At 39.4% G+C, this 22,054-nt stretch overlaps 1 protein-coding gene across 1 annotated transcript in view; it reads left to right on the top strand.

Moving 5' to 3' along the window:
* Positions 1-21,719, top strand: part of FAM180A (family with sequence similarity 180 member A) — a 91,071-nt gene extending 69,352 nt beyond the window's left edge. The window contains exons 2-3 of the mRNA XM_053718987.1: positions 18,098-18,198; positions 19,095-21,719. Of these exons, the coding sequence (XP_053574962.1) occupies positions 18,098-18,198; positions 19,095-19,442 (449 nt within the window). The 3' untranslated portion in view covers positions 19,443-21,719. The remainder of the gene's footprint in view (positions 1-18,097; positions 18,199-19,094) is intronic.
* Positions 21,720-22,054: the final 335 nt, after the last annotated feature.

Raw genomic sequence — 22,054 nt, 5'->3', positions numbered from 1 at the left:
CAGCAAGGTACAAGATCTGTTGCTCAGTATGCCATTGAGTTCCGTACGCTTGCCGCAGAGGTAGGTTGGAACAATGAAGCCCTTGTTGCTGCCTTCTTTCATGGGCTCTCTGATGCGATTAAAGACGAAGTTGCTGCCAGAGATTTACCAGAAGATCTCGAGGCATTGGTGTCTTTTTTGATCCTAATTGACATCAGACTAAGTGAGAGGCCCTCTTTCAAGGAGCGCTTGCAGAAGCCTCCTGTTCTATTGTCTCCTACATGTTCGTTCCCACCCATGCCTCCTTCTCCTCCCATGCCTCCTGGTCCTGAGTCACCAGGTACTGCTGAGCCGATGCAGTTGGGATTCACACGTCTCTCCACGGCGGAGAGGGCCTGTAGGAGGAGGGAGGGGCTCTTTCTTTATTGTGGGTTACAGGGCCACCTTTAAAGTCTTGTCCTACACGTCCGGGAAACGCTCACACCTAAGGTCCTGTCGGGGCAGACCTTGGGTGGTTTATCTCGTCCCCGGAACCGCTAAAGGAGAAACCTTTGGTCATGGTTGTCCTTTCCTGAGTGGACTCTTGTTCACTCTGGTGCTGCAGGCTATTTCATTGACAGTGCTTTTGTATCAATGTTACCATGGCTGTCGGGGCTCTCCATTTTGAAACCCTCCAGTTCCAGGTGATAAACTCTCCGCTTTTTCCGGTTGTTCTGGGTTATCCCTGGCTCCAAAAGCACAATCCCAGTCTTGACTGATGCAGGTCCGAAATTTTGTCGTGGTCTCCGCAATGTATTTCCACTTGCCTTCGGAAACCAGTTAAAGTCTTGTGCACGTCTTCGGTATCTCAATTGCCAGAGGAGTACCGAGAGTTCCTAGATGTTTTTGACAAGGTGCATGCTGGTACGTTGCCTCCCCACCGGTCTTACGATTGTGCCATAGACCTGCAACCCGGAGCCATTCCTCCTCGGGGCCGGGTTTACCCTCTGTCTGTTGCGGAGAATTGTGCTATGGAGGAGTATGTTGCTGATGCTCTGTCGTGGGGGATCATCTGCAAATCCTTCTCTCCTGCAGGGGCTGGCTTCTTCTTTGTGAAGAAAAAGGGTGGCGAGTTAAGACCATGCATCGATTATAGAGGTCTTAATCATCTTACCATTAAGAATGCTTACCCTATTCCGCTCATTACAGAACTCTTTGACCGCCTCAAGGGAGCTACGGTCTTTACTAAACTTGATTTGAGAGGAGCGTACAATCTCGTTAGGATCAAGGAGGGCCACGAATGGAAAACAGCATTTAACACCAGGAGAGGGCATCATAAGTATCTTGTAATGCCCTTTGGCCTATGTAATGCTCCTGCTGTTTTCCAGGAATTTATTAATGATGTCCTATGAGATATGTTGCAACAGTGTGTTGTGGTGTACTTAGACGACATCCTCATATACTCACCCACACTTGAGGCTCATCGTTCTGATGTTACACGGGTTCTTCAGAGACTACGTGAGAACGGCCTGTTTTGTAAACTCGAGAAATGTGAGTTCCATCAGACTCAAGTAACCTTCCTAGGTTATGTTATCTCCGTTACAGGGTTCTCCATGGATCCTGACAAGTTAACTGCAGTTCTGCAGTGGCCTCGCCCAGTCAGTCTTTGGTCTATTCAACGTTTTTTGGGGTTCGCCAATTGCTATAGAAAGTTTATTAAAAACTTTTCTTCCTTGGTCAAACCTATCACAGACATGACCCATAAAGAGAATGATCCACTCCATTGGTCACCTACTGCCATTAAGGCCTTTGATAGTCTTAAGACTGCCTTTGCTGCCGCTCCAGTTCTGGCTCATCCTAACCCTGTCCTGCCTTTCGTTCTTGAGGTGGATGCGTCTGAGACTGGAGTAGGTGCCCTCTTGTCTCAATGTCCTACGCCTGACGGTTCCTTGCATCCATGTGGTTTCTTTTCTAAGAAATTGTCTCCAGCGGAGTGCAATTATGAAATTGGCAACAGGGAATTACTGGCCATAATTTTGGCACTCAAGGAATGGAGGCATTTTCTCAAGGGTACTAGTGTGCCAGTGCTCATTCTTACTGACCACAAGAATTTAACTTATCTATCTGAAGCAAAACGTTTGCCACCCCAACAGGCCAGATGGGCGCTATTTTTGTCTCGGTTTAATTATGTGGTCTCCTACCTGCCTGGTAGTAAGAATGTTAGGGCTGATGCCCTCTCTGGACAATTTTTGCCTCTGTCCAAGGAGGAGTCTGTACCTACTCCAGTTATACCTCCTGACCATATTTTGGCTACCATACGTACTAATTTGACTTCTCCCTTGGGGGAGGAGATCCTGGCTACACAAACCAATGCACCTCCTGAGAAACCTAGTGGTAAGTGTTTTGTTCCTGAGAATCTTTGAACTAAACTTTTGCACACTTACCACTATCCTAAAGCTGCAGGTCACCCAGGCAAGAAGCAAATGATTTGGTCTGTCACTCGACAATTCTGGTGGCCAGCTCTTCGTTCTGATGTTGCTGCGTATGTTGCCTCCTGCTCAGTTTGTGCACAGAATAAGACACTGACGTCTTCCTTTGGATCTTCTTCAACCAATTGCTAATGGTGAGCATCCTTGGACACATCTTTCCATGGACTTCATTGTCGAGCTCCCTGTTTCCAATGGCAATACTGTTATCCTTATGGTGGTTGACCGTTTTTCTAAAATGTACCATTGCATTCCCTTGAAGAAGTTGCCTACCGCTCAGGAACTTGCTTCAATTTTTGCCCGGGAGGTCTTCCGTTTACATGGGTTACCCAAGGAGATAGTGTTGGACCGGGGTAGCCAGTTTGTATCCAGATTTTGGCGTTCCTTTTGTGCTCAAATGGGGATCCAGCTTTCCTTCTCCTCGGCATATCACCCTCAATCCAATGGGGCTGCGGAACGGTCTAATCAAGCTCTGGAACAGTTTCTCCATTGCTATGTCCCAGATCACCACAATAATTGATCTGAACTGTTACCTTGGGTAGAGTTTGCTCGTAATAGTGCTATTAATGCTTCCTCCAAGTTATCCCCGTTCATGGCGAATTATGGTTTTCAACCATCCTTGTTGCCCGATTCATTCATGTCTCAGGGTATTCCGGCTTTGGAGGAGCATCTCCGGCAACTCCGTTCCACGTGGGTGCAGATTCAGGATTGTCTTCATCATTCTATGCAGCGCCAAAAGTTCCAAACTGATCGTAGGCGTCTGCCCGCGCCTTCCTACCAGATTGGTGGGAGAGTTTGGCTGTCCTCCCGCAACTTGAACCTTCATGTGCCTTCCAATAAACTGGCTCCCCATTATGTAGATCCTTTCTGAATACTCAGACGGGTCAATCCTGTGGCCTACGCTCTTGACCTTCCTCCTGCAATGCGCATCTCCAAAGTTTTTCATGTCTCCCTCTTGAAACCATTGGTTTGTAATCGGTTTACCACTGTGTTGCCTTGTCCCCGTCCTATCTTTGTTGACAACCATGAGGAGTATGAGGTCAGCAGCGTTATTGACTCTCGTATGTCCAGGGGCCGCGTACAGTATTTGGTTCACTGGAGGGGCTACGGTCCGGAGGAGCGTTCATGGATCCCCTCCTCTGATGTTCATGCTTCCACCCTCCTCCGTGCCTTCCATGCGCATTTCCCCAATAAGCCTTTTGTCCTCCCACAGGGGAGGGTCGTTGAGGGGAGGGTACTGTCAGGGCTTTTTCCCTGCTGTGTTTGCCATGTGCTGCTGGCAGCTATTTTACTCACCTCTCTTGCTGACTTTGGTGCATACTGTGTGATGCTGCTCATTTCCTGCACTTCCTTTTATGGCCAGACTGGTGTACATTATCCATGTGAGACAGGATGCAGTCTCAGAATTTTGATGTCATCACTTATTATTTAAAGGGCCTCTGTTCAGTATGCTTTGCCCTTGCGTTGTCTCAGACCTGTTTGTGAGAGCTCCTGTGTATTACCTGGCTGTCTGACGTCCCTCCTGGTTCCTGATCTCTGGCTTGTTCCTGACTCTGCTGTTCTCCTTGTTCCTGATTCCGGCTCATCTGACTACTCGCTTTGGCTCCTGACTCGGCTCGTCTGACTACCATCTCTGGTTTTTACTCCTGGCTTGTTATTTAACTTGTGGACTTTTTATTATTTTTTGCTATTAATAAAGGTGGGATTATTTTTGCACTTCTCGTCTCAGTCTGATTCCTGGAACCCTGACATTACGCAAGGGCCATGAATCCTGATGGTGCTAATAATCCATCTTTACCTGCCATAATTTCCAGGATGGATGAACAGGATCACCGCTTGGATCATTTGCACTAGCCCTGCAAACCCTGCTGACTCACACTGCACATTTGGACCAAAGTTTGATTCCTGGCTTGTTATTTGTTTTGTGGACTTTTTATTATTTTTTGCTATTAATAAAGGTGTGATTATTTTTGCACTTCTCATCTCAGTCTGATTCCTGGCACGCTGACAGTTCTGTAAGTGAGGTGAGAGGTGATACATCATGTAGTAGAATCTTGAAAACTGTGTCATGTTTTTTTTTTGTTTTTTTTTTAAGTACAGAGGATGTGGAAATAGTGGGGGAAATCAGTTAAATCACTAAAGATGTCTTGCTCTATATAAGCTGGTCAAGAATGACTTGCATCCAGCTGCACCTAGGTTCTTGGTTTGGGACTACAATCACTTTCTGGATAAAAAATAAAAAAAAATGTAACAATTTCCAATAAACCCAGTCTGATACAAAAAGCAGATAGCTATATATATATATAGATAGATATATATAGCAATAAGTGAGAGCAATTTTTAAAGACAATGCCAGAAAAAAACGTGATTAATTAAGAAATAATAGAAATAAGCTACAGATTCAGAAACAGTGCTGGTATTCTGTGGGAAAATATGCAACAGTTATGATACATTAAATCTTTATGTATTGCCCCTTACATTTTTATATGTGTCTATTTGTCATACATTTTTCATATTTATCATATATTCTAAAAACTTAAAATTTTCATAATCTGTCCCATTTGTAGATCACATTCATGATTGAGTACACAGTTTTGTATTGAAATCACAGTTCCTGTGACTGGACCATTCTGGAGGAGCAATATAGCTATCAAGCATAATCAAGCCATAAGCAAGTCCTGATTTGGACCTAGTGGCTGAGTAGTGGCAGAAAAAGTACTGTCCCATCACTCTGGATAAAACCAGGTCTTGACTCCCTGGAAGGAAGAACTGTGGAACAAACCTGAAGTTATGTACAGGGACTTACTAATTAGGTATACTGGCAGGACTGGTCATTTCAAGCTAAAGGGAGAAAACAATTGTCAGGCAGAGGTCTGGTAATTCAGAGTTAAAATAGGTATGGCAGACAGGCGAGTAGTCAGGGATCAGGCAATGGTCCAGCAACACACTGGCAATGGCAATACAGATTCAGCAGGCAGGCAGGTAGTCAAAGGTCATTCAAAGTTTCAGCAACACACTGGCAGTAGTAGTACATATTTGGCAGGCAGGCGGGTAATGAGAAGTCAGGCAAAGGACCGGCAACACACTGGCAATGAGGTTCCAAATCGATAAGTAGAAGAGAGAAATTCAAAAGTACACAAAGGTCAAAGTCTGTATAACACAACTGAATAGCACATACAAATAGACAACAGACTATGCAAGGGCCCAGAGCGAAATCCAGCAGCCCTATATATACAGCTTAACTCAGGAGAGAAGGGGTGAGCACTCAATACCACCACCATGCTGGAACAGCGCACAATGATAGCACAGCCGGCAGCTTAGAAACTAAAGTGTCTGACTGCTAAGCACACTACCAGACCAACCACACTGTCAAAGTCCTGACCGCACTAACAAAAGCAGGCCATGCTGCAGGTACTCTCCCAAGAAGGTTGTTAATATAATATTAGCATGTCATTGCCTTGTCAAGCAGGCACAGTGTGTTAGACTTCTTAGGGAGCCCAGGGGGATATTTATCAAAGGTCTGGCGGACCTGATCCGACAGTGCGGATCAGGTCCGCCAGACCTTGCTGAATGTGGAGAGCAATACGCTCTCCGTATTCAGCATTGCACCAGCAGCTCTTGTGAGCTGCTGGTGCAACGCCACCTCCTGCAGATTCGTGGCTGCCAGCAGGGAGGTGTGTCCGCCTTATGGAGCAGCGGTCTTTGCACCGCTGCTTCATAACTGCTGTTTCTGGCGAGCCCACAGGCTCATGGGGCCCTCAAGCTCCATCCGGAGCTTGATAGATAGACCCCTATATCTGATCCTTATTATGAGTATGCACTGGAAATCTAGATAGGAAAGTAGGGTTCTGAGTACATTCTTATGCTGTGAATGGATAACCAACCAAAGTGGCGTGCAAACAGCGCGCATGATATTGAAAAAAAACAGCCTTAACTTGCATGTATTACAAGTTGAAAGTAAATGCAACTGCAGGTTAGATTAACTGAAGCCTCACGTAAAGGGCTAGGGCTAAATAAAAAGTTGCACCAAACACAATATAAAAACAGTAAAAAATGTAAAACTCAAATATACACCATCTGATAACAATTATACAAATAAATCTAAATAAAAAAAAATTCTAAGGATTAAAAGGTATATTGTATATGAGAAGGTGTTTGACTGCAAAGGGCTATAATAAATATATATATATATACACACCAGTGTTAATTTTGTCGACTAAAACTAGACTAAAATGAGTATAAAACTAAAGAAATTCTGATGACTAAAATACGACTAAAACTAAAATGTCATTTTAGTCAAAAGACTATGACTAAAACTAAATCAAAATTTGCTGACAAAAATATTTTATGCAAGGTGTTATAATCAATCCATATCCAATTACTGCTCTTTTGTAAAATTTATAAAACATAATTTTATTAAATTTTAAGATAAAGACATGTTATATACCACAGCAGTTAAATCTGTTAAATCTGTTAAATCTGTATTGCATGTTCAAACCGTAATACCATAAAAAAAAACTGGTTAATAAATCTTTACTCCAGGAGTATATAATGAGTTTGGAAATTCTAGAGCAGTGCTAATATCGTTGCCGAAAATGTTTCGAATCTGTGAACAATCGATTGATTCTTCCTATATACAGTAAATAAGCATAAACCTCGAGTATGGGTCTAAGTTATGCTGTGCCTGTGCTAGCTGCAGAAACTTTTTGTTGTGTTGAGTTACTTGATACTTGTTTTAATTATTAACAGAGAACTGTTAAAGTTTTTATATTGGGTAATATGTTCAATACAGCCAATACAGTTTTGTTTTTTTTATATTTTAAAGTTGCACTTCTGTTTGTTTATGAAACTTGGTTTTATTTAATTTTAAGTTTAATAAAGACGTTATATATCACAACGGCTAAATCTGTGTCTGTATTGCATGTTTAAACCTTAATACCATAAATAATAACAGGTGTTATGTTTACTCCTGGAGTATCAGTTTGCAAATTATAGAGAAATGCTTAAATAATGCATTACACTTTAACTAAACCCCTTAGATTTTACTCTACTAAAATCTACTGGAGATTTAGTCGACTAAAATCTACTGGAGATTCAGTCGACTAAAACTAGACTAAAACTAAAACAATTCAGATGACTAAAATATGACTAAAACTAAAATGGCATTTTAGTCAAAAGACTAAAACTAAGACTAAATGGAAATTTGCCGTCAAAATTAACACTGATACACACACACGTCTAAATATGTGTATGTATGTATATATGTGTATGTATGTATATATGTGTATGTATGTGTATATATATATATATATATATATATATATATATATATACATACAGAGAGAAGTGCACTCACAGGAACGAACAACTGGCTCAATACAGTTGTTAGCCTGTTCTATGGTGATTTACCACCTGGGTGAAGCTTTTTAGCCCAGTAATGCTCTTCACAGAGTAGAACTTTCCTGTAGTATATCAGTCTGATCCCGCCTATCACGGTCAGTCCAGCGCCGAAATACCAGGCAATTCTTCTCTGAACAAGGAACACAGCAACCCCAGACGATCGTTTCAGCCTTCATTGGGCCTCGTCAGTGAGGTGTAGCCGTATTCCTCTAAGCACACTGAGCACATATATATATATATATATGTGTGTGTGTATATACATGCATATTTATGTATTTATAAGTGTATATATATATTAATGTTTAATCATGTGTTTTATTGTGTATGTACTGTAAATGTTATACATTCCAATGTTCTTCACAGAGGGGAAATGATCGATGTATTTTTAAATAGATATTCCTAAATATATTTGTATATACCTAGATAGATAGATAGATAGATAGATAGATAGATAGATAGATAGATAGATATGACCAGCTCATCGGATATAAAAATGCCTAAGAGAAAAAGGCCCCTGAACTAAAAAATATTGTCAGGTCGCCCTTTGTGCACGGAGTTCCAAAAGACATTGATATGTAAAGTGAAAAGAACACTGCATAAATTAACTAATCCAGCACAATCTTATATAGGGGCAATAAATTAATTTGGAACCAGCATACATTAAAACTGAGGAAGCCCAAATGTTGCAATTAGAGTCTTATTTATTACACAAAAAAATATATCACTCAACAAATAATAATAATACATTTGTGAGCAAACCTAAACACAGGATTACTTAAGGAGGAGTAGTCCTGGGGAGATTAATACTCCCAGACAATGAAAGTCTCACAAATATAAGATTTTAGGGTACCCATAGAAAAATGCACCATCCAAACAGTATTGAACTTGTATTTAAAGTGGCAGCAAAATCAGCGACTAATCCAGTACAAATAAGCATAGCAGTGTAACGGTCAGCATGAATCCTCTTAGAGTGATGTTAATTCAGAGGAAGGGAAAAAGTGGTTGTCACCCACAGCTCACTAAACCCATGTAGCCAGGGACGGTCTCCCATGCAGAAACCAGCCCGTGGTCCTCTCAGAGCTACCCCTCAGTACATCCACTCACCGGATTGTATTAGGCTCTGTTTTTTGTCCGTAGCTGATGCCAACAGACTTAGGCCTCTAGTTATCAAGCCATCGACTTTCTAGCATTCGCCGGCACCAATACGCTCGCCTAAGATCGCCTAACATTGATGCCGCGGACCTGAATACGTTCGCCAAAATTATCTCCCGCCCCCTTGCATCAGTCAATAGCATTTTTCCTACCTTAATTCCGATTGGCTGATAGAATTCTATCAGCCAATCGGAATTCAAGGGACGCCATCTTGGATGACGTCATTTAAAGGAATATTCATTCGTCGGGTAGTTGTCGGTCTGGATGGATGCTCTGCGTCGGATGTCTTCAAGATGGAGCCGCTCCTCGCCGGATGGATGAAGATAGAAGATGCCGCCTGGATGAAGACTTCTGCCCGTCTGGAGGTCCTCTTCTGCCCGGATCGGATGAAGACTTCTGCCCCTCTGGAGGACCACTTGTGCCCGGCTGGGTGAAGACATCTCAAGGTAGGGTGATCTTCAAGGGGGTAGTGTTAGGTTTTATTAAGGGGGGATTGGGTGGGTTTTAGAGTAGGGTTGGGTGTGTGGGTGGTGGGTTGTAATGTTGGGGGGGGTATTGTCTTTTTTTTTACAGGTAATAGAGCTGATTACTTTGGGGCAATGCCCCGCAAAAGGCCCTTTTAAGGGCTATTTGTAATTTAGTGTAGGGTAGGGCTTTTTTTATTTTGGGGGTCTTTTTTATTTTATTAGGGGGATTAGATTAGGTGTAATTAGTTTAAAATTCTTGTAATTCTTTTATTATTTTCTGTAATTTAGTGGGGGGGGGGTTTTGTACTTTAGTTCATTTTATTTAACTGTAATTAATTTATTTTAATTTAGGTAATTAATTTAATGATAGTGTATTGTTAGGAGTAATTGTAACTTAGGTTAGGATTTATTTTACAGCTACTTTTGTATTTATTTTAGCTAGGTAGTTATTAAATAGTTAATAATTATTTAATAACTATTGTACCTAGTTAAAATAAATACAAAGTTGCCTGTAAAATAAAAATAAACCCTAAGATAGCTTCAATGTAACTATTAGTTATATTGTAGCTATCTTAGGGTTTATTTTACAGGTAAGTATTTAGTTTTAAATAGGAATAATTTATTTCATGATAGGAATATTTATTTAGATTAATTTAAATTATCTTTAAGTTAGGGTTAGGGTTAGACTTAGGTTTAGGGGTTAATAAACTTAATATAGTGGCGGAGGGGTCCGGGAGCGCTGGTTTAGGGGTTAATAAGTATAATGTAGGTGGCGGCGGTGTAGGGGGGGGGGGCAGATTAGGGGATAAACACTTTATTAGAGTTGCGGTGGGCTCCGGAAGTGGCGATTTAGGGGTTAATACATTTATTAGAGTTGCGGCGGTATAGGGGGGGCAGATTAGGGGTTAATAAGTATAATGTAGGAGACGGCGGGCTCCGGGAGCAGCGGTTTAGGGGTTAAACACTTTATTTTGTTGCGGCGGTGTAGGGGGGGGCAGATTAGGGGTGTTTAGACTCGGGGTACATGTTAGGGTGTTAGGTGTAAACATTCCCATAGGAATCAATGGGATATCGGGCAGCAGCGAACATGAGCTTTCGCTGCTGTCAGACTCCCATTGATTCCTATGGCATCTGGGCCGGAATAGTGGCGAGCGTACCTGGTAGTTTTATGATAACTTCCAAAAGTAGTTAGATTGTGCCGAACTTGCGTTCGGAACATCTGTAGTGATGTAACCATCGATCTGTGTCGGACTGAGTCCGGCGGATCGTATGTTACGTCACTATATTCTACTTTTGCAGGTCTGTAGGGTTTGATAACTACGGCGAATCAAGCTCGCCACAAATACGCTGCGGAATTCCAGCGTATTTGCGGTTGACAGCTTGATAAATAGAGGCCTTAGACTCACCAAGCCGCTTGCTGCATACAAAGATTTCTTCTGTGCATAAACAGGTATTCCCGGTAATTCATTACTCCTCACAAACTCCTCGTTGTATCTCATGCCACCTTCAAACACAGGGGCATGACCTTCACTTGAAATATGAGGGTTAATATCGCTCCCTGTACTATCCATAAAAGAAAAATTAGGGTGCACTAAATAAATGTTGGTCGCCTTAAAATTCTCATTTTTACCATTTACTTATAATACTAGATTGAGTTGGTTTGAGCAAGAGATAACGCACCCTGCGTTAACGATTGCCCTACATTTGTAATCTAGCACAATATCTGTGAAGAGGTAATGTGATGAGAAGTCCCAATAAAATATTTTTTTTATTTATGATTTTTTATGCCGTGTTTTTATGAGCTTTAAAAAAATCTATGCATTTTTCATGTTGCCATTGAAATAAGGTTGCTTTTAAGCTGTAGGCTTTTTCCTTTAAATATATTCATGTGTTTTCTCACCTAAGTTTTCACATGAATATTTGATAGTCCTTCTTCATATTTGTCTTATTGCTTCTGGCAAAAAAGTGCTTAGCAATGACTCTTTGCCAACGAAGCAAGCCTCTGCCCAGGCATTTCCACTCCAACAGTAAGCTGAATTTTACTAGTTTAAAAGAAACGCCCTGCGCTTCTCAAGGAACAGTGATTATGTTTTACACATAGCTATATACACAAATGTAGGCAAACTGACAAATCCATCACGTCTCGCCAAAACATACAGTAATTAAAGAATATACAAAGCTGCCCTACGTACACATTGATGTACAGATGGCTTTAAAATGATACACTTATTCCGTGACGCAGGCCAGCAGTTATTATCGGGCTATAACAGTGGAACATATTCAGATTGCACCATACATATGTTTTTTTTTTCTTTTTCACTTTCCTGGCTGTACATTTGTAGCAAAATTTCACCAAGTTTATCAAAATAGAAACAATTTCATACTATTTGTTAAATATCTGAACACGGAAATATATCAAAAATGTTGTCCCTACGGAATATCAAAGTTATTAAAAAATAATTTTGTGTTTACAGATAGATAAATAGATAGATATAAAATTACAAAAAATTTTTGTCATTTTATGTATGTGTGCATGTATGTATGTATGTATGTATGTATGTGTATATATATATAAATATACACTCACTGGCCACTTTATCAGGTACACCTTGCTAGTACTGGGTTGGACCCCCTTTTGCCTTCAGAACTGCCTTAATTCTTTGTGGCATAGATTCAACAAGGTGTTGGAAACATTCCTCAGAGATTTTGGTCCATATTGACATAATAGCATCACGCAGTTGCTGCAGATTTGTCGGCTGCACATCCATGAAGCGAATCTCCCGTTCCACCACATCCCAAAGGTGCTCTATTGGATTGAGATCTGGTGACTGTGGAGGCCACTGGAGAACAGTGAACTCATTGTCATGTTCAAGAAACCCGTTTGAGATGATTTGAGCTTTGTGACATGGTGCATTATCCTGCTGGAAGTAGCCATCAGAAGATGAGTACACTGTAGTCATAAATGGATGGACATGGTCAGCAACAATACTCAGGTAGTCCATGGCATTTAAACGATGCTCAATTGGTACTAAGGGGCCCAAAGCGTGCCAAGAATATATACTTAACACCATTACACCACCACCACCAGCCTGAACCGTTGATACAAGGCAGAATGGGTCCATGCTTTCATGTTGTTTATGCCAAATTCTGACCCTACCATCTGAATGTCTCAGCTGAAATTGAGACTCATCAGACCAGGCAAGGTTTTTCCACTCTTCTATTGTCCAATTTTGTGAGTCTGTGCGAATTGTAGCCTCAGTTTCCTGTTCTTAGCTGACAGGAGTGGCACCCGGTGTGGTCTTCTGCTGCTGAAACCCATCTGCTTCAAGGCTCAAAGTTTTGTGCATTCAGAAATGGTATTCCTAATACCTTGGTTGTAATGAGTGGTTATTTCAGTTACTGTTGCCTTTCTATCATCTCAAACCAGTCTGCCCATTCTCCTCTGACCTCTGACATCAACAAGGCATTTTCGTCCACACAACTGCCGCTCACTGGATATTTTCTATTTTTTGGACCATTCTCTGTAAACCCTAAAGATGGTTGTGCGTGAAAATCTTAGTAGATCAGCAGCTTTTGAAATAGACCAGCTTGTCTGACACCAACAAACATGCCACGTTCAAAGTCACTTAAATCCCCTTTCTTCCCCATTCTGGTGCTTGGTTTGAACTTCAGCAAGTCAGTTTCACCACGTCTAGATGCTTAAATGCATTGAGTTGCTGCCATTTGATTGGCTGATTAGCAATTTGTGTTACCAAGCAATTGAACAGGTGTACCTAATAAAGTGGCTGGTGAGTGTGTATATATAAATATATATATATGTATATATATGTATATATATATATATATATATATATATATATATATATATATATATATATATATATATATATATATATATATATACACAGGGTTAAAAGCTACTAGCACAGAGGGAAAAAGTTAGCAGTCCACTCAATGTTAAAAATAGGAAAAAGTCAAATTTTGAAATCGTCCGCTGAAATTTCTAAGTTGTCAGGGCCCACTGGAAATTTTAAGCCCTGTGTGTATATAGATAGAAAGATAGATAGATAGATAGATAGATAGATAGATAGATAGATAGATAGATAGTATACTCTGGATTTACCACACAGCAAATTTCTTTAATCTGACACATTTAGAGGTCTCAGACGTCTGAGGCATGGGTGAAGACCCTAAAAGGTCACAGAATAAAGAAAGTTGTTGTGAGTTAAATCCAGAGAGATTGCGACTTTATGTTAAAGGGACACTGAGCCCAAATTTTTTCTTTTGTGATTCAGATAGAACATGCAATTTTAAGCAACTTTCTAATTTACACCTATTATCAATGTTTCTTCATTCTCTTGCCATCTTTATTTGAAAAAGAAGGCATCTATGCTTTTTTCTTTTTGGTTCAGACCTCTGGACAGCACTTTTTTATTGGTGGATGAATTTATCCACCAATCAGCAAGGAGAACCCAGGTTGTTCACCAAAAATGGGCCGGCATCTAAACTTACATTCTCGCATTTCAAATAAATATACCAAGAGAATAAAGAAAATTTGATAATAGGAGTAAATTAGAAAGTTACTTAAAATGTCATGCTCTATCTGAATCACGAAAAAAAAATTTTTGGGTTCAGTGTCCCTTTAAGCCTTCTCTGCATCCTGGTATTTGGATTAAGCAAGTGAGAGTGCGCTGATGTTGGTCTGAATTATGTTTGGACTGAGGGATATAGGATAGGATGTAGGAAATCCTCACTATAATGAGTAATGAATGATCACGGTGGGGGAGGCACACGGGGGGCAAATTTTTATGGGTGAGGGGGGACATACATTTTTTAATGTGTATTCTTGCTTTTGTTATTTAAATGAAAGTGACTTAAAGGGACAGTCTAGTCCAAAACAAAACTTTCATTATTCAGATAGGGCATGTAATTTTAAACAATTTTCAAATTTACATCTATCACCAATTTTGCTTTGTTCTGTTGGTATTCTTAGTTGAAAGCTAAACCTAGGAGGTTTATATGCTAATTTCTAAGCCACCTCTCATCTAAGGCCACCTCTCACCTCAGGGCATTTTGACAGTTTTTCACCATTAGATGGTGTTAGTTAATGTGTTTCATACAGATAACACTGTGCTCATGCACGTGGAGTTCCTAGGAGTCAGCACTGATTGGCTAAAATGCAAGTCTGTTAAAAGAAATGAAATAAGGGGCAGTTTACAGAGGCTTAGATACAAGGTAATCACAGAGGTAAAAAGTGGATTAATATAACCATGTTGGTTATGCAAAACTAGGGAATAGGAAATAAAGGGATTATCTATCTTTTTAAACAATAAATATTCTGGTGTAGACTGTCCCTTTAAACATTTACAGCTTATTACATCTTTGAGCAATAAAGTTGCTAGGATAAAGATTGGAGTTGCTCTGCAACCCCATGAAAACTACCAGTGAGCAGTTGTGCATTCCTATGCTACATACAGGCAGTGGATCTGTTAATCTGCTGGCCCATATGTATCATTACACACTCATCACAGTGTGTAATACCTGCCCCTTTATTCGCATGACCAATCGCGCGACTGAAGGGGCTGTCAATCACCAAGAGCGAGCTCTCTATGGCCTAGATTTGGAGTTTGGCGGTAGCCGTGAAAACCAGCGTTAGAGGCTCCTAACGCTGGTTTTAGGCTACCGCCGGTATTTGGAGTCATTCAAAAAAGGGTCTAACGCTCACTTTTCAGCCGCGACTTTTCCATACCGCAGATCCCCTTACGTCAATTGTGTATCCTATCTTTTCAATGGGATCTTTCTAACTCCGGTATTTAGAGTCGTGTCTGAAGTGAGCTTTAGAAATCTAACGACCAAACTCCAGCCGCAGAAAAAAGTCAGTAGTTAAGAGCTTTCTGGGCTAACGCCGGTTCATAAAGCTCTTAACTACTGTGCCCTAAAGTACACTAACACCCATAAACTACCTATGTACCCCTAAACCGAGGCCCCCCCACATCGCCGACACTCGATTAAATTTTTTTAACCCCTAATCTGCCGACCGCCACCTACGTTATACTTATGTACCCCTAATCTGCTGCCCCTAACACCGCTGACCCCTACATTATATTTATTAACCCCTAACCTGCCCCCCACAACGTCGCAGCCAGCTACCTACAATAATTAACCCCTAATCTGCCGACCGCAAAGAGCCGCCACCTACATTATAGCTATGTACCCCTAATCTGCTGCCCCTAACACCGCCGACCCCTATATTATATTTATTAACCCCTAATCTGCCCCCCTCAACGTCGCCTCCACCTGCCTACACTTATTAACCCCTAATCTGCCGAGCGGACCGCACCACTACTATAATAAAGTTATTAACCCCTAATCTGCCTCACTAACCCTATAATAAATAGTATTAACCCCTAATCTGCCCTCCCTAACATCGCCGACACCTAACTTCAATTATTAACCCCTAATCTGCCGACTGGAGCTCACCGCTATTCTAATAAATGTATTAACCCCTAAAGCTATGTCTAACCCTAACACTAACACCCCCCTAAATTAAATATAATTTTAATCTAACGAAATTAATTAACTCTTCTTAAATAAATTATTCCTATTTAAATCTAAATACTTACCTGTAAAATAAATCCTAATATAGCTACAATATAAATTATAATGATATTATAGCTATTTTAGGATTAATATTTATTTTACAGGTAACTTTGTATTTATTTTAACCAGGTACAATAGCTATTAAATAGTTAAGAACTATTTAATAGCTAAAATAGTTAAAATAATTACAAATTTACCTGTAAAATAAATCCTAACCTAAGTTACAATTAAACCTAACACTACGCTATCAATACATTAATTAAATACAATATCTACAAATAAATACAATGAAATAAACTAACTAAAGTACAAAAAATAAAAAAGAACTAAGTTACAAAAAATAAAAAAATATTTACAAACATTAGAAATATATTACAACAATTTTAAACTAATTACACCTACTCTAATCCCCCTAATAAAATAACAAAGCCCCCCAAAAGAAAAAAATGCCCTACCCTATTCTAAATTACTAAAGTTCAAAGCTCTTTTACCTTACCAGCCCTGAACAGGGCCCTTTGCGGGGCATGCCCCAAGAAGTTCAGCTCTTTTGCCTGTAAAAAAAAACATACAATACCCCCCCTCCAACATTACAACCCACCACCCACATACCCCTAATCTAACCCAAACCCCCCTTAAATAAACCTAACACTAAGCCCCTGAAGATCTCCCTACCTTGAGTCGTCTTCACCCAGCCGAGCCAAATTCTTCATCCAAGCGGAGCAAGAAGAGGTCCTCCATCCGGTAGAAGTCTTCATCCAAGCGGGGCAGAAGAGGTCTTCCATCCGATTGAAGTCTTCATCCAAGCGGGATCTTCTATCGTCATCCATCCGGAGCGGAGCGGCAGCATCCTGAAGACCTCTGACGCGGAACATCCATCCTGGCCGATGACTGAACGACGAATGACGGTTCCTTTGAATGACGTCATCCAAGATGGCGTCCCTCGAATTCCGATTGGCTGATAGGATTCGCGTCCGTAAGCAATTCTGGTATCGAGAGTTGCAGTTGCGTTAAATATGCTCTACGCTCCTTTTTTGGAGCCTAACGCAGACATTCTGTGGACTCTCAATACCAGAGTTATTTTAAAGGTGCGGCCAGAAAAAAGCCAGCGTTAGCTACGCGGGTCGTTACCGACAAAACTCTAAATCTAGCCGTATGATTTTCCTGCGCCACCTCAGATTTGGCGTAGGGTGTAAGAAGCAGCGGTGCTTCTTACATTGACCGCTGCTTCTTACATTGTGGGAAGCAGGCTTGCATATGCAAACTTACCCCACAAGGGCTCCGGAGCAGCTCTCGCTGCTTCATACATGGAGCCCATAGGCTGTAATGAAATCAGGTTAGCTACTATACACAGAATAGAGTCAAAAAAAGGTGACAGCAATAAATAACTAGACAGTTACACACATGAGGTTGATGTTGATTATAGTGATGAAGATAGATAAAGATAAACGGATAGGTAGATAGATAGATAGATAGATAGATAGATAGATACACAGATAGAGAGAGAGAGAGAGAGAGAGAGAGAGAGAGAGAGAGAGAGAGAGAGAGAGAGAGAAAGATAGATGATAGATATATAGATAGATAGAGACTAGATGATAGGTGACAGGATAGATAGATAGATAGATAGATAGATAGATAGATAGATAGATAGATAGATAGATAGATAGATAGATAGATATCCAGATAGATCATAGAGAGATAGATGAGAGATAGATAGATGCACAGATAGATAGATCATAGATAGATAGATTCTAGAAAGAGATAGATAATAGATAGATATAAATTAGATAGATAGAGATTAGATATATAGGTAGAAATTAGATAGATAGATATTAGATATATAGATAGATAGATAGATAGATAGATATTAGATAGAAAGATGATAGATAAAAGATAGATTGATGATGTATAACATACAAATAGGTGAACTGATAAACAAATAGAGAGATAGATGGATCATTGATAGACAAAAAGGCAGATAAAAGGTATAGTGACACTTTAGCACCTGTTAATGATAATTGTTTTTTATTTCACTAGTGCCATTCTTCCCAACTGCTCATCGCGTTCGGCGTTCCTCTGCTGAGTTACTGAATCCTGTACTACAATCGTCTCTCAAAGAGGTGGAGCTGCTGTATGAGGTATGTGGACAGCTCGCTAAGTGCAAACGTTTACCCTAATATGTTAACAATATTTTGATTTGTTTTTACATGATAAAGGAACATGAAACCCAAATTCATTCTTTCATGATTGATTCAGACAGTAAATACAATTTTATTCAACCTTCCAATTTATTTATATTATCTAATATGCTTCTTTCTCTTGGCATCTTTTGTTGAAGGAACACCAAGTAACTACTGGGAGTTAGCTAAAAGTCAAGGACAAGGACATATATGTGCAGCCACCAATCAGCAGCTTCTACCTACGTATACTTTTCTACAAAGGATAGAAAGAGAATAAAACAAATTAGAAAAGAGAAATACATTGGAAAGTTATTTTACATTGTATGCTCTATCTTCATCATGAAATAAAAAAGCTGTGTATTTTGATTAAAAAACAACAGGAAGAACATGTTAGTGCACAACAAAGCTAGAAGCTCACTGGTTAAATTAAAAGCGCTCCCTCTGGTGTATTAAGGGACAGTAACACCCTGTCTAATCATGCACAGAAAAAATGTTTATTTTTCAACTTAGAAAATCCATTACAAAAAGCTATAAAACATATTAAAATGCCTTCTTTTATATACAACAAAGTTATGTTTTTTAAATTAAAAAATGTTAGTACATACACACAGTGATAATCCCTCACTTTCACCCAGAACTCTATCCAGAACCCCCACAGCTCAACCTATGCCACACCCTGTCCCCTGTGGCCCTACACACAAGTCACCAGTGGGCCTCCTGGAAGTTCTCTCCAGACATAATTTATGGAGACACCACAGTATACACAAACTGTTCATATCAACTATGAAATTAATTTGTTTAGCTACCAAACCTTTGTTTTGTTTCTAAACCATAATGTATTTTCCCCCATTTAGTTTCTGTTATCTGGAGTGAAAATTGACCAGGAAAACAGACTGACCCTGCAGGACCCTGAGCTTTCATCCCTGAGTAAAGCTACCATCTTTGATGTTGTTTGCAATGATGTGATACCTAAGTCCATCGGTGAAATTCGGAGGCTAGGAGACATGTTATCCCATGTTCCAGGACCACTAAGGAATGAAGATTTTGAGAGGACACTGTTGACAATGGCATATTCAGCCTACAAAACATCCAACTCTGAGAGTATCCATCAACAGAAAGTCTGGATTGATTCATTAATTGAGCTTTTTAAGGCACTAAGGAGAGATTTGATGTTTCCATACAATAAACAAAGCCGTCACTGACAAAAAAGCCACGACTATTTTGCATGCTGTGATATTACTGCAAATTTATATTTATTTGAGATAAAGCAATACCAAAACATGGATTTTACATAACATTATGAACCAGCTGTTGGTTTATTTATATATATATCAGGTATTAGCCAATAAGAAGAATATAGTGGAATATTGTCAAGCTGGAGCAAAGAGTCATTTATGTTTAGAGAGATCTTTAACCTGTGAGTGAATATGAGATTAACATGTAAAGAAATATGAAGCCCATGGGTATTAGGCACATGTCTAGAACCTAATCCTTTGAATAGATAGTAAAGAGCCTTTAACTCAGCCCCTAAGCAATTATCTGTTGATTGACCCTCTGGTTAGCGCATGGTCATTGTGAAATTATTACTTTAGACAACAAGTAGACAGAAACCAGGTATTGTGTGTGAGTGCGGAGTCTGAAGATGTGTCTCAGTTAAAAATAAATATATGTCTTTGCATCCAGTTACTTAAGAATGGAAAATCTCCACATGACCCTACGGTTAGCACATGGTCACAGTTACATCTCTTAACCCATTATACACCAGATATAAAGTAATAGAGGAGGAGGGAGATACATTTTTGTCTCTTTTCTGGCAAAAACAAAATACATTTGTTCATGAGAACCACAATGAGAAAAAGAAGATACTCCTCTTTTAAATTAGGGCTCACGTCACCCTATACTTGCCAAATGGTTTATAGCAGTGTTTTTCAACCAGTGTGCCGTGAGAGATCCTCAGGTGTGCCACGGCAGACTGACAACAGTGTGACATATTTTTTAAACTTTGCTTGTTTTTTACTCCCAATGCAGGGGTAGTTTGTAGGAGGCATGGCATAACAGCACAATACATACAGTATGTGTGTATGTGTGTGTATGTGTATATATATGCTGTATTAGGCTACAATGTGTGATTTTTTTTTAAATTTTGGGATGGTGGTGTGCCACAGGATTTTTCAATGTAAAAAAGTGTGCCATGGCAAAAAAAAAGGTTAAAAATAACTGGTTTATAGAAAATGGTTAACAGTAGGTCATCAATACACTTAAAAAACACTGCTTCTACTAAAAGTAAAGCAATTCACAATGAGATCTCACATTTTAAAGAGTCTGTGTTCTTTAAATTAGCAATAGCATGACCCTCTAAATATAATATGGTAAAAAAAGGATCTTGCTCAAAACTATGATTGAATTGTGGGGGGGGGGGGGGGGTTTGCCATCATTGTTATTATTATGTATGGGACACTTTTTTTGTCCCCTAATTGGAAAAAAAATGATGGGTGTCAATGGAGCCGCAAAATATTCATCATGCATTAAAAATATATTTTAACCCTTCAAAAAAGTTTCTTCTTCACTAAAGTTTAAAAGGCACATATGTATCTTGAAATCTACACCCTCTCATCTTGGCAAACTATGGACAATTGTGTCAGTCAAAATCTGTACAAGGATTATTAATTTAATTGCAGATATTGCTAGTCGAGAATACAAAGAAAAATATATTTATATTATGAGTATTCCTCAGTATAGATACTTAAAGTGAAAGTAAATCCTAGCGTTTTTCAAACGCTAGGATTTACTATTGAAACAAATAAAGGGCACTTTCATTCATGAAGTATTTGATTCAATCTATCGCCGTTTTTAGCTGCTTTGGCAGCCCACGGCTAAAATATTTTTTGGCTAAGAGATGACGTTTTCACCTCTTAGCCAATAGCTGTGTGGTAAAACCCAGCTTGGCGCACATGGGAGCCGGATTTACCGCACGGCTATTGGCTAAGAGGTGAAAACGTCAGCTCTTAGCCAAAACATTTTTTAGCCATGCTTTGCTGTAGGAGCTAAGAGCGGCGATCAATTGATTCAAATAAAGGAGCTTTCTACATGAAGTATCTTATACTTCATGAATGAAAGTGCCCTTTATTTGTTTCAATAGCAAATCCTAGCGTTTGTAAAACGCTAGGATTTACTTTAACTTTAAGTAGCCTCGGAGTGGCTATTAAGAATGTTTTATATTATATGGTGCACACAATTTAACAAATCGTGCCCATGATTTACTAAAACTTGCACATTTTTTCTTTAATTTGTTTTATTAATTACTATTAGTAATGTTAGCAAATTGTGTGAATCTAATAGGGATGATCCTAATATCGTCTTAATTAATGGTGTATCAGTTCTTTCTATTTAATCATTGTCAAAAAACGTATTCTTGGTGCAAAAGTAATTTTCTACTTTAAAATATACATTAAATCCAATTTTACAAAACCTAAAAACAACACATCAATTTTTTTATTAAATTGTGTCTTTATATTGTGCCCAGGATTTGCTAAATTGTGTCTATGATTTGATAAATCATTGGCTTAATATCACACATTTTCATTTTTTTATGATAATTTGCATTGTTGTTCTCTTGAAAAATTTCTGACATTAGTATGTTTAGCGAAAGATGCCAAAAAGCTCCTGCACTAATCAAGAAATCACTGTGTAGGATGCTCCAGGTATTCTGGATGTTGCAGGTTTTTGGAGTTAAATTACAGTAACAGCTGGTAAAATATATTATCTTAGATTACATGTGGATCTGTATTTGAGCAAGATTTCTAGGGTAAATTAA

The sequence above is a fragment of the Bombina bombina genome, chromosome 6 (genome assembly GCF_027579735.1).
Source record: "Bombina bombina isolate aBomBom1 chromosome 6, aBomBom1.pri, whole genome shotgun sequence".
NCBI lineage: Eukaryota > Metazoa > Chordata > Amphibia > Anura > Bombinatoridae > Bombina > Bombina bombina.
Note: the sequence above shows the minus strand (reverse complement) of the source record. Positions and strands in the feature narration are given on the sequence as shown.